This window comes from Mugil cephalus, chromosome 15 (assembly GCF_022458985.1).
Source record: "Mugil cephalus isolate CIBA_MC_2020 chromosome 15, CIBA_Mcephalus_1.1, whole genome shotgun sequence".
Taxonomy (NCBI): Eukaryota; Metazoa; Chordata; class Actinopteri; order Mugiliformes; family Mugilidae; genus Mugil; species Mugil cephalus.
The window spans coordinates 5,391,037-5,405,446 of record NC_061784.1 but is presented as its reverse complement, the minus strand read 5'-3'; the positions used below and the strand labels follow the sequence as shown (position 1 = coordinate 5,405,446).

Below are 14,410 nucleotides of genomic sequence, written 5' to 3'. Positions count from 1 at the left end.
GACTTTCTTTTCTTTAGTAGGCGCTATTTGCCTGGTCATTCAATCAGCAAAGTGGCTCAGCCATGAATACATTAGCCTTGTCCGGACCTGTGACACATTAACCTTGACAACACTACCGAAACAGAATGTTATCTGTTGACCAGGTCGCATCTCAAAGTGATGCCCCTTTCTGCCACGGCGTGAATAATTCATGTGAAACGGGCTGAGAATGCCAGGGCAGCCTCTGTAATTTCACAACCAAGCAATAGGCAAAGTGAACATAGCACTCTCATGCTTATAGCTATTGATTATGTGCCACGTCGGCCAGAGGCTTGGCAATAGATAACAAACGAAATAGACAACAAAACGGCCGCACTGTCCACGCTAGTTAAGAGTTGACTGTAGAAGTGTAAGGTAGAGGGATGGATCGGAGAAGCTGAAGGATTGATGGACCTTCAGCTTAACACAGTCTTCTCATTCACATGTAATACAAAGCTTGCTGGAAATAACAGCTTTATCATGCACCGTCTTCCAGTGTGTAGGAAATGAGGAAATTTGGTGATGTGCAGAATGACAAACCCTTATATAGAGGATTTGTCTGTTAAACCTTAATCCATTAGGAAAGTCTCCTTCCTGAACTGTTGTAAAGCCGATTTGCAGCCTGCTGATAGCATCAGTGGGCATCAGGGAGGTGGCAGTTTTCAGACAGAAGCAGCTGTGCTGATACACAGATATACTGTTACTGTGAGCATGCTGACACTCTGATTATTGCTAAACTCTGACAGACACTTGGTATATACTTTTACTTTCAGATGGAAATTACAAGAGAAATTCAGTTTTTAGTGTAGGTTTGGATTTCCGGAGAAGCAATGCAAATATGCCTGTTTCCAGAATGAACAACATAGCACTTAACATACTCTGCATCACAAGTTGCACCGTGTCTCAAATCATTGGAGAATAATTAACTTGTTAATTTGTCTGAATATTCATGTCCAGGCATAACGTATTGACTGCTTGTCCACTGCTGAAAAGTGATGACAATTTCATGTCCCTGAATATGTCAACACTGCACATTTCAATTATTCACCTGCTGCTTCTCATCACAACTCATGATATTTTATTTATGAACATGCTGAACTGATGCCGATAATTCTCCCTTGAATCTTCTCGTCCGGCCTCATGCTGAAGGATCAAACTAAGGTCAAGCATTTTGCATGTCATTTTCTGACACCAATGCATAAATGAACTATTTACTATAGCATGAAACCATATCAAAACAGATCATACTGAAATTATTTTTGACACATGTTGACATGTTGTGATATGATTCAAACTCTATTTGGGATCATAATGTCTGCATTTGATATATCTATATATATATATATATATCTATATCTATATATATATATATATATATATATATATATCAATATATATCAATATATATATATATATCAATATATATATATATATATTATATATCTATATATATATATATATATATGATGCTATAACAATGTGAGTTTTGCTGCAGTTGGCCCAAAACAAGAATGTTTTCTTATATCTGGAGAACAATAGGATTTGTAGGGAGTCTCTGCAGCACCATAGCAATTCATTTATAATGCGTGCTGTTACCATTACTATTAGCAAAAAACTACAGCTTGAGAGATTGGAATATCTGCCCTAATTAACTGCAGCTTGTATCAATTGGAACTAATGTCTGGAGATTTGCAGGGAGTTGTCACTCACGATAAGGAGCAAAATGCTTGAAGAGACATCGATTTCATATGTTGATGTTCTGAGCTCCAGATGGATTCAGAGGCCAGCCAGATTTGAACGGGAATCATGATATGGATGTCGTCATGGGCTGGCAGGTACTAAAAATTTCAGGAGAATCTCAGACTGTGATCTTGGTTCTCAGCGAGAACGCCAGCTGTATCTCAAAGGGAATATTGGCAGCGATGTCGTCATGTGTTGGTGTGTGCTAAACACAAGACGTCTCAGAAGAAGCTCAAAGTCTGTGCTCTGAAATGTATGTATTCAGTCCTTGCTGAAGAGATGTCGAAGGCTGGGTTTAGCTCAAGTTAATCCACCCAGCGGACTGGAGAGTGGAGTCTGGTTCATTGGTTCGTGCACTGACAAGTGGTTCTGTGGTTCTCAAGAAAGAAGTGAGCTTACTAGACCTCTGGAGCCCGCTCCTTATCACTAGCTTAAAGATCACTGGCTCAAGACTATGTTAGCCAGCACTGGTGCAAAACACTAGAACAGAGGTCTTCAACATTTTTCAGGCCATGGACCCCCAAACTCATGGAGAGATTAAATCTCGACCCCCTACCTACCATATGTGTGTATGTGCAGTATATTAAACAATTCTATTTATAAATATACATTATTATCATAAATTTTCATTCAATATTAAGCTATTCAAATAATGCACAGGTCCAAATATTCCTTTTTTTCTTTCATTTCAAACATAAACATACATACATACATGGGATTTCACCAGGGAACTGAATAGAATCTCTTTAAATTTGTGGGGGAAATTAAAAAATATATAAAAATGTCAACCAAAGATTTTGTGACCCCCTGCAGTACCTCCATGGACCACCTACAGGCTTCTGTGGATCATCCCACAGATATATACTGCTTACTATACTTGATAAGTTTGGGATCTAGTGAATTTAGAGGCCAGGTACCTTGTGCTTTATGTTTTTTGAGTTGTTCCTAAACAGATTTTGTTTGTGTGTCAGGCTGCATTCTCCTATGGGGGTGGGAGTGTCTGGTCTTGTCTAGGTAGGTGATACTTGTCTTAGTAACATCCACATAAATGAATGGTGGGTCCAAAAGTTTCCCAAAAGAAGATTGCATTATCATGGTCAATGTTATTCACTTGTCCTGTTCCCCTGGTCATAATGGTATGGCTGATCGGTGTATAGAAGAATGTGCTGGAATAGAAAATGCACATTCTCTTGCCTGGTGAACCCATGCACCTTAACCTGGCCACACATTTCTATTTAATATATGTAATTATAGACACTGTGAGCTCCTAACAACCAAGAAGAGCCAAGTGGCACAATAACAAAGTAAACTGGGCTAATCCCTGTCACAGTGTTCTGATTTCTTTCCCCAGTCTGCTTTCTTAAAGGCTCGGTGAGTCTTTCCTAGCATGCAAAACCTTAAAGAGATTTAGACTCCGTCACGTCTCTCTGCCATAACATCCTACCTTATCAACAATGCTAACATGGCGACCTGTGCAATCTCTTGGTTTGAAATCACAAGGAGTGTGATTAAAATGTCTCCCAGACGCGCCCGAGTTTTCTTTTTCCGCTGACTTACACGAAGATGGAGAAATGTGCACAGGATGCAGGAGTGAAAGTGCTGTGAATGGACAATCATAGCTGAGATGTGCTGCAAATGAATTCATCAGTCAGTGAAATTTAGAGCGGTGCAGAGGAGCTACATTTAAATGGGGAGGATGGGTTCACTTTAAATTTGCTCTTTTTCGGAACTAATTGAGGACAAGGTGCCAGGCGTTCTATTTTAATATTCATCCAAAAAGTTTTGTTCTGGCCTGGAAGTCCTTGAGTTTAAAACCTACAGAGACTGCAAGATAAAAAAGAGCAGCCTTTCCTTAATCAGTCATTGGTAAATTTTATTTTTTTTTTCCCGCTAGCCCTGAATCATTACTTTTTGTTATTTAATTTGACAGCCTGTCAGTCATAGACACATTCTCAGCCTGCAGTATAAATTAACTTTAATGGTGCGGGTTAATATTTAGTGCAGCAGAGAGTCTCACTAATACATTTACTTTACAAAACACATCACACAGAGAAGAGAGTGAAGAGCTGGGCAAAAAGGGAATAGCAAACAAATACATTGAGGTGTGATGCAGCATGTTTTGGAGTACCTGGCTTGAGGAAGGAGGTTGAGGAGCAGGAGGAGGATCCACAAGCTCAAGTCCAGTGATTTAGGCGTCCGAAGTGCAGCAGCCATATCAGTTTAGACCGCAGACTCCTGCAGGAAGGACAAGCAGAGATATCATCCGACAGCTCAACGTGGCTCCACACAATAATCTAAAGTGTTTATGGTTTAATAGGTGAATATCTAAGTGATGGACATCGACTGATCGGCAAACTGATGATTTGTTTCCTCATCTTCATTTTAGCCTCAGTTGTAGTTGCTCGCCCAGCTCCACCTGCCACCTCTGCTGTGGTTTATATTTGTGATTTACGTGATCGATGGGGTTTGTTTGGTCTTAAATGGATACTCTGACGTTTTTATACCGCAGCCCATCAAATCATATTGCGAGTCTGTTTATTAAGTGGCATAAATCAAAAGGTAGTGCACCTATATGCAATGTTTAAAGAACTGGTGCGGAGAAAAGGTGTTTGTCAAGTTTATGTGAGAATAAGCAAATGGTAAATGTTCTCTTTTCTTAAGGAGGGGTTGGTGTATTGTATTTGATTGAGCAGGGGCAATAACCAGGTATCTTATTTTGCTCATGGTGGATTTAATTAGTGATTAAACATTATCTGCTTCGCTTTTCCACAAGCCTTTACATTTATTCTGTGGCTCGACGGAAAACAAGGCGGCGAGATAAATGTGCTAATAAAGTTTGATTAGGATGATCTCTATTGCTCATCTTCTGGCATCCACAGGTGGATCTGAACGCGCTCTTTGTTTACATGTATCACTTCACGTGTGAAACTAAATCACGTGCACTTGTGCAGAAAATGAGAGCCCGAGAGCACACGCAGCTGTTTCTATCAGCCACACATCTGTGAGGGGTAGACTTGAGCCGTTTGTCAACAGTAATTATGGCGGAATGGCTGATGCTCAGTTTGGGTGATTAACGTGGAAGAAACTGTCCTCTCTGAGTCTCCAGTTGCTGATCCAAAAACAAGGCAGGTGGACGTGCAATAAACAGTCAAACAACTATTCTTATATTTGGCAAGATTCTGGATTATGAGTGCACTGATATAGAATTTAAGCAGTGCCGGGTAAATAAATGTGAAGATGGAACAAGTTATTTACCTAACACTGAACAATACTAGGTGTGCTTCAACATCCACAGAGAGTAATTATGATCATATATTGTAAAACTGTTTGTTATAACCTTGTGCGGCCAGTGGAGGTGGGTTGCCGTGGATTTGTGGCAAAATCTACTGTTCTCCTGTACGAGCTGGGCATTCATGGGAGAGAACAGAGGGTGGCAGTAAACAACATGTCCCTGGCAGCAGAGTGAGCAAGTGAGTGGCTGTGGCTAAGGAGGAAACATGCTAGCTGGGGAGCATGGTAGAGATAAGGCTAGCTGAGTGGTTTTAGTGGTAGCAGTAAAGTTAAGATAATCTCTTGGTTGAAAGTCACACGTTTGCATGGTGGCTGCATGGAGGGGGGCTTCTCCAGGACACTGGAACTCACCGTTAAGCCTTCTTGAGGTATCATGGGCCTAACTCAACAAAACATTGGTGAAGGGAGGTGCCGACTTGAAAACCCCAATGATGTGCCGCATACTGCCTACTGCTGTTGGCTCGCTAGTTAACTGGTGTCTCCTTGTTGCTAGCTGGTAGCTGACCTGCTAGCCTGGTGTTTTTTTGTTTGTTTTTTTTTTCAGTTGGACTGGGTTTCCAAATGGGTCTTGCCCCGAAACTTGGCACAAGGAAGAAGAGTTGGTTGACACGTAGTTGGGTATCCCATCACTTCTTAGCAAAAGCTCCACAGCTGTCAGGGTGGTTGAAATGCTGGCATTTCCCACGCACACTCTACTTGGGATGGGATTACGTGGAGCCTACTGCTGTTGACTGTGCTAGTTAACTGGTGTCTTCTTGTTGGTTGGTAGCTGGTAGCTGACTCCTAGCCTGTTGGTCAGTTTGTAAGTCTTGGCACAAGGGATTGTAACATCTTATCCTGTTTAATAATGAATTGTTATTAATGAAAAAAAAGTATTTGGTAAAAATACCACTCAAGCACTAGGTAACGGTTTGATTGTAATGCCTGATTTATTTTACAACATTATGTAATCAGTCACAATTAGAAAATAATATGCAAGTTCTTGTATTTCTTCTTCACAAATCTTCTCAAGTAAAAGTAAAAAGTGCAGTAAAATTACTACTAGAAGTACTGTACATGTTTTCCAAAAAGTTACTCAAGTAAATTGAATAAAAGTAACTACAAGGACACACTGGATTCAGGACGCTTTGTCTCCCCATTTTTATGCACATGTTAAATAAGATCTAAATACCACATCACTTTTACTCATACTTAATGGGCCACACCTCTGTGACCTCTCAACCTCTGTAACAAACAGTTCCACCAGCTCAGCTAGCAGCTAACAGACAAGCTCATCTACACTCGTCCTCTTTTTCCCCGCAGCCAGAGTATCACTATTTTATGAATGAAAAAACATGTCTTAGAAAATGAAGTGTGCACTGAAATTTCTTCAGTGCGCACTTCATTTTAGACGTGACCAGAATGCTAGCTAATGACAGTTATGACTCCAGGCATTGAATCAAACATCATGCAGTCAGTACTTTCTGTGCACAAACTCAACTACATATGTTCTGCTCCAAGAGAAAATGATTGGGAAGCATAGTTTTAATGTAGAGACTACTTAATTACTAGACCTTAGCGCCATATTGACAAGCCATTAGCACTTGATTTACTACAGGGGCTAACAGCTCTACAGTATCATTCATCACTCATTTTTAGCTTGTTCAAAACAAATTGTTAATAGGATTATTACAGTAAGTTGTGCTGTGCAGAACATGGCTGTGGAGGAAGAGGGTCAACAGATTGACTGTGGAGAGGGCAGTTGAAGGAGTTCTTCTCAATTGTATAAGATAAGATAAGATAAGATAAGATAAGATAAGATAAGATAAGATAAGATAAGATAAGATAAGATAAGATAAGATAAGATAAGATAAGCCTTTATCATCCCACAGTGGGGAAACTGTCGTTGTTAGCAGCAGCAGACATTTAACATTCAACATCACAAACAGTGCACATATGGGTGTACTAAAAAAAATAGAATATAAAACATATCAAAGAAATATATATAAAAAGCTACATTACAACAATAACAATAATGTAAATGTACATATGTGTTCACACATCTCCCATTGGCAGGCAGATGCAGACAGTGCAAAAAATGGCAAGTGTATAAATAAAATTAAATATTTACAAGTATATGTAAGATTGAGAGGAGTATTGCACAAGTACATGTAAGCGATATTGCACATTTAGTGGCATATTGCACATATGTAGTTGTGGGTCTACTGGGAGCAGGCCTGGTTGTAGAGTCACCTATTGTACTTCTTCAGCAGGAGTCTCCTATACTGGCAGATTGCTGCATGTTAGTTGTCTCGAACTCCGCCTGTGTAATCTGTCACTTTATTTTTGAGGAAGTCAACCCTATCCTGGTGCAAACAGTCAGCAAAACAAAGAGCAGATGGCATGAAATAGAGGCAAAAATCACCTCTCACATTGAGGTTTCATGTGGCATCCCTTGTCCGCAACCATGCTCCATGATATTGAACGATATTGTAACCTGGAATTCCATTATTGGCTCAATAAAAATTTCAGCCAATAATTTAACAGACAGCATCCCTACTCCAGATCCGACTTTCAGTCTCAGATGGTGCAACATTAGGGGGCTAATGTTCACTCAAATGGGATGTACCATTTTACCTTTTTTTTTTTCATGAATTTCCATGAATTTCACTTCTAATGTGCATTTAGGTAGATACTGAATCCTTGCTTTGGTTGTTAAATGAGCTGCACTGTTTCAGTACTGTTACATCATTTAGATATATTAGGTACTAAGATTAAAAAGAACTCTTTATTTATTTATTTACTTATATGTAATTATTACCCAAATGGTTAAGGCTAACTCAAACTGAGTTAAGTATTAAAAAAGTAAATATCCCAAAATCACATTAAACTGAATACATATATGCACGGTTATTACTGCACATTACATATTCATTTGTTCATAAACATTTCATATTGTTGTCTGCAAGTCCCACAACTTTGGGCAGTGCACTGACCATTAACACATCACATAAACTGAGCACCCAACACATCACACAATGTTAAGCTGCTTCTCTCCTCCTTGTACCTGCATTCTCTTGATTTTGAATAGCGGCTGCTTTTTCTAACGCTGTAATTATTAATAATGATCACAAGGAGGCTGCAGTCTGGCAATTTACAAAAAGAACAAATGGCCTCTCATTAAAAATAAATGCGCTCCGAAATTGATGTACTCGCCATTGAATGCATTCTAAAAAAACATCAGGAGGATGAGAAAAAGGAAGCCAAATGACTGAGGTGGAGCTGTAACATGGTCGCACGCGCACACATGTAACAGCTGTGTTGTAGTTACATGCATTCATTGTGCGTTTGTGAGCTTCAGCCTGCCTTTTATTTCCAACCCTTCAGTGATGAGATCAAACACTTTCCTCAGGAGGGAATCAGGGATCTCTGTGCTGCTGCACAACACTGATCAGTGCAGAGGCATAAACAAATGAATGCATGTGAGGCTACACTTCAGGGTGGTGTTCAGACTGGAGGCTGCATCAATTGCAATCCAGCTTGTGACCATCGTTCTGCACGCTATGTGTGATGGAGTCAAGGTGAACCCATTTTAAAGGAGCTGTTTTTATTTTGATTTTACACCAAGCTAAGATACTACTGTCAGATAGAAGCATCAAATCTGGGTTGAAAAGCAACAGCTATTATTGAGTAGATCAACTAGTCACATGCCGCTACCAGCATTTCCTCTGAGTAAACAACAACAGCCGAATTTTTCTAAAACCCAAAAATAAAGTGACTCATAGACGCTTCTAAATGTGACGTCTCACCTCAGGATGAATCACTGACTGCACAGTATGAAAAGGTGGACAAAGCCTCTCACAGGTTACCTCAAGAGCACCTTTGAAGCTCAATGTGTTGGCTTCCTCTGGCGCCGTCTTGACACTCCCTACATTGCAGCTTAATAAAAAATGGGAAAGCCACGAGTGTAGCTGAAGTTGTCATGTGAAGTCTTGTTGGACAGCTAGTAACCCATGACAGCACCCACATGTCACTTAAAGCATACACGCCTTTAATTATGCACAACTTTAAGCTTTAATAAATTAACATGGAGGTCTATGGGGCTTGATTAGCCTTTAAAGGCAGTCTCAAGTGACCGTTTGAGTATCTTCCAAGTTGGCTTCATTTTGCAGCCTCGTAGGTTGCTGCTTGGCACGAACCTCGAGTGTGAGGTTAAACGGCTGTGACTGCTTTCTGCCCTATAAACCTGCGATGAAAAAAGGCTTGATAAGGAGTTGGAAGTGAAGATTTGAAGGCCTCAAGGACATAGTGGCCTGACGATTTTGACAATGAACCAATCTCAGGGATAGATTTTTTTTTTCTTTTGTTCCTAATGGAGAGAGAGAGAGAGACGGCCACTGGGTACTGTCTTCAGTCCCAGATGCATGGTTCAGGAAATTGCTCATAAAATGCCTGGCCACACTTACAATGATTTACCAAGCCACAATAATTTATTTTATTAGCTTTTTAAGTAGTGTATGCAACATGTAGAATCCTAAGCACTGTCCTTTCAAACTGTGACTCCAAAATGAAAAGGTGTTATTGCTATTAACCTGTGACTGAACCAGTGTCATTTGGTCATAAATAAAGCACCGATCCATCAATCTGTTTACAGTTAATCCTTTGATTGAGAAATACTACAGTGTGTTGCTTCTGCAACATAGAATGGAAACCATTAAAGTGCCAGTGAGTAAGTAAACTATGCAATCTATATTGTTTCCACGTCCAAGCAAACATTTTCCATTGTACCAACTATTTCTACTTAGATACCTCAACCAGAACTCAAGAGTAATCACATTATTTCGCATGAATTCAGACAAAACCTGGGTTACTTGAATAGCCATGTTAAGGGTGAAATTGTAAATGTAGCTAGTAAAATTAAGTACAGTTCATGCAATGATCTGAAATGTTACTTTTCATAATGTCAGCCCTCATCTCCATTTCAACAGATGTCACGCTCAAGGGCATGCCAGGTCCCAGACTGTGTCAAATTACACCGGTCTTGTGTTGCTTAACAAACGCCTGTAAACAGAAAGCTGCAGACTGCGGTTCCAGTAGTCGTTTTTTTTTTGCACAAATCATGTCAGGTCTCCACCTTTTTCTTTCCCTCTTTCCTTTCTTTTCTCTTCTGCAAAAGCGGTTTTGTTAAAATGAATCCCGGATCGTTATCCATTAAAGATTTTATGTTGCCATAAAAACTGCCGGAAGCCTTCTGGTGTCAGAGGTATCATTTCCTTGTCTGATAATGTCTGTGTGAAAATTTCATTTCTAATTTCCTGACATATATTGCCACCTATTCAAGTCACTTCCACTCACACTCATTATTGCGCATGTCTCATCTATGAGGCTCTAAACGTCTGAGGTGCATAAATCTTGTGGAAATACCACGATTTCTCTCATGTCCTGAGGTCCGCTCATAACATGGTGTAGTTTCAGCAAACACAGTCTTTATAGTTTAAGGTAGTTAATTATTAAAAAGATGTAGCACAGATACTGTAGACTATGAATAAAAATATTTAACTGTTCTTATTAGTACCACTACGACTGGTGTAAAGTCACCCTCCGTATCTAGACTTTACTAAGTATTTGAATTTATGTTACTTTCTACTCTGGGTCCACTATATTACACTTTTTACTATGCTACATTTATGTGACAACTACAGTTACTTTACAGCAGATTAGAACTTCTAGCTTGTTACAATTAAAGTTATCAAATTCAGCAATTTGTATAAATAAATTAGGCCACATGAAAGTAAATAAAAATATAGAAATCTGCTCTTCCTCTGCCAGCAACAATATTAAATTCTGCTGGCATCTTCAAGGATCTTGAAACTGAAAGTTCAGCCGATCTTGATTTGGCAGCACGTAGTAGCAGAAACAAGCTATTGTGGCTTTAATGAAAGAGTTGGACAATTATTGGCCTTTTTCATCTGCCTATGGGCAGGGGTGATCTGATGTTATGCTGAACGCAGCATGGGGTCTGCACCTGCTGCTCTTCATCAACAGCTCACTGTGGCTGCTGATTCTTGCTGATACTGACCCACAGTCAAAAAAAAAAAAAAAAAAAAAAAATTGTGATGAATGATAGCAGTAAGCCCTTTTTACAAACTCTCTGAATATGGATTATATTGACTGCTCCATAATGAAAGTGGCTCATGTTTTACCAGTTGAATGCTATTCATGTTAAACATGGGCAGTAGGAAATGTTTGTTTTGCATCTCTCAACTGCTATTATGTGATTGTTTATTTGTTTATTTTTTTCACAGCTTTACATTCTTAACAAACGTATAATTTTCCATTCTGCCTCTGATGCATATACTCATGCAGTATGCCAGCTTGCTTACCTGAAATATAAACACAGGTCATCACTGACATAGGTCCCTGTCTCTGTCTGCGTGTAAATCCTGATAACGTTAAAATGCTGTCTAATCTTGCATGTAAGTACCTTGCATCATGTTTGTATCATGTGTAGGTTCTTCATGTTTATTTTATTCTAATGTACTGCAAGTCTGAATTTTTCTCCTCCACTTCTTAAAAGGAACTTTTTTCTTGCCACATTCACAGAGAATTAAACTGAATGGACATTAATTCTGCTTCGCAGATATCTGTTGATAGAAATCGCACCAGTTGTTGTGTCACCATCAACACTCAGCTCATAACAGTGCAAAATATGGTACGATATTGTATGTTATATATGTTAAGGATACGCAATACTTTTCATTTAAATGAATGCTCCATTGCATGGTATTGATTTTTGAACATTTTCTATCTTCCTGTTTGTGTGTTTGTTTGTTTTTTGCATTACCTGTTACTTTATGATTTACCTTATATCATAACGCGTCACTTTTTATTATCTAAATTGTAAGTTTTAATTAAATTGAAAATTGTTTAATTCAGTCCTTTATATGTGTGTTCTGAGTTCCTACCTCCTTGCATCATTGTGTTATTGACACTTTTAATTTAGTCATTTCAGTCCATAAAATAAAAATCTGTTATGTTTACAGCATCTCTGTTCTGATCTGATCTGATCTGATCTGTTCTGTTGTGTTCTGTTGTGTTCTGTTGTGTTCTGTTGTGTTGTGCTGTGTTGTGTTGTGTTCTGATCTGTTCTGTTCATTCAGGTCATGTTTCCTCAACGAGCTCCAATTAGAGCTGCATTGACTCATACATACACGGCATAAAAGACAGCAGTCTTTCTAAGTGTTAACAATCCCTTTCATAAAACCGATATACAGACATTAAAAGACTGGCTGCAGGCCGCTGTATACAGTTCTCCGCCCGATTTACCAATACCTGTCATGCAAATGAGGGGCTCAGAAGTCCCTGGGGCTCAGATTGCGCTTGAAACAGAGAATGGGAAAGAAGGGGGGGGGATAAAGACATGGCGCTTTTGTTGGCAAATTAAAAATAGCTTGCCTAAGGTGACAGCAGACCCAAAGCACTTTCCATTTCCTGCTCTTCTAACGTTTGTTTTTCAAGTACGCTGTCAGTTTATTTATTTTTTCCCTTTGGAATGAAGCATATGTAATGAATAATGTAATCACTTTTGACAGAATCAAATGCCTTAGATGCAAACAAGGTTTATAATCTGAATGGACCACTATGCTGAGTGATTTACTGAACAATACACATAGTAAGACGTAAAATAAGAAGTGTCTAGTTTCCTTTTAGAAAGACGTCGGTCGTTGACGTCAATAGAGCTAACACCCAAAAAGCACTGATGAGATGTCATCAGCCACTAAACACTGGTGACTGAGGTAATTGTTGAATTTGGGACACAGCTCCATGGCCATGTAATCCAAGTGGCTGTTAAAAATAAATAAAAATAACACTTAAATCCTGTCACAATTGGTTTGATTTGACGGTCGTGCAGTGAGCATCTGCCAGAAGTCTTTGTTGTCTATTATTTAACCTCACTCACAGCATATCAGCAGGTTACTCATTTCTGGAACATTACTTAGTGGCTGTCTGAATTGCAAGTGTCATAGTTTGCTGCAACTTTGCTGAGTGCAGCAAATAAAAATAGATAAAAAGGGAGGAAAAGGACAAAACAAGTACCAAAGATAGATCCGTGATTAAAGCTTCAGATGCTTTTTAACTGAAACTAAAGCCACCAAGTAAAAAATGGATCCATCTTTGAAACAACTACAGTAATAGCATACTTATGAATAGTAATGAAGCATGGTAGGAAACCAATAACACTAGTCACCTAAAAGAAATTGACTGATTAGCTGGCTGAGATGCATAATGGGGGAAACAGGTAAAATAATAATAATAATAATAATAATAATAATAATAAGAATAATAAGAATAATAATAATAAAAGATGTTGCTGAATGTTGGAAATCTTTAGCTTAAGGAAATAGTACTAAAAACTAATAGTTTGTTCGCCAAGAGGTGTTACACAGATTTAAACTTGACAATTAAATTGTACAGAAATAGTAACATATATAGATAACACACAATAACATTTACATATCATTAATAGGGTTAAATTATGACTTGTTCAGGTAGGTTTAAGCCAACGCAGCATAAGTACATAAAACTGCAGTTCCTCAAATGGCCACTTGAGGCAAGCCTCTAGAGTGATTCCCCATAAAATGGTAGAAGACCCTAATTTAATTTAATAGTTGACCACCTTATACCAATGGTTTTAGACTCTATAGCTAATGTCACCATCGATGAGAACAGTACAAATGCAGTACAGAGAGACCCACCCTGACCCTCGAGAGGACAAACAGTTACAGAAAATGAATGAATGAATGATGACAACAGTACAGGGGGTGAAAGATTTAGATTTCACCTGGATAAACTGTCAGATACTCCACATGCTGCGTGTTGGCTCTTCTGCATTAAGATCAGGCAATGACATGGAGTAGAAGCTGCGAGGTATGGACTGAGAAAAGTCAGGCAGTACAGCTTCTATTCGACTGCTGGATGACCTCAACGCCTTCTACACCATCTCTGAGACCTCCAGCTACACCAACCATCTCATCAGGCCAGATATACCTGCCTCGCAATGAAGGTCAACCATCGCAAGGCAACAGGACCAGACAGCATCCCTGGGTGGGCTCTCAAAGCATTTGCCAGAGGCCTGGCTGATGTTCACACCTATATCTTCAACCTTTCCCTGAAGGCCAGTGACACTCACTCCAATCATGAGTATGTGGTGCTAGCCCACATTCAGAGCAGCTTCACCCAGCCCTCCCTGCAGCATGTAGGGACCTGAACACGCTATTGCTGCTACCATTCATTATTCTTTCTCCCATCTGGAAAATAAAGACTCCTACATCAGGACGCTCTTTATTGACAACAGCACTTTGAACACAGTCATCCCCCACAA

The 14,410-nt window shown here is 39.3% G+C and overlaps 1 protein-coding gene across 2 annotated transcripts in view; it reads right to left on the bottom strand.

The window, feature by feature from the left end:
- gabra3 (gamma-aminobutyric acid type A receptor subunit alpha3) overlaps positions 1-14,410 on the bottom strand; it is a 95,178-nt gene that overhangs the window by 57,269 nt on the left and 23,499 nt on the right. For both annotated transcript variants that reach the window (XM_047607186.1, XM_047607187.1), the window contains exon 2: positions 3,887-3,993. In XM_047607186.1, coding sequence (XP_047463142.1) covers positions 3,887-3,972 — 86 coding nt within the window. In that variant the 5' untranslated portion in view covers positions 3,973-3,993. The remainder of the gene's footprint in view (positions 1-3,886; positions 3,994-14,410) is intronic.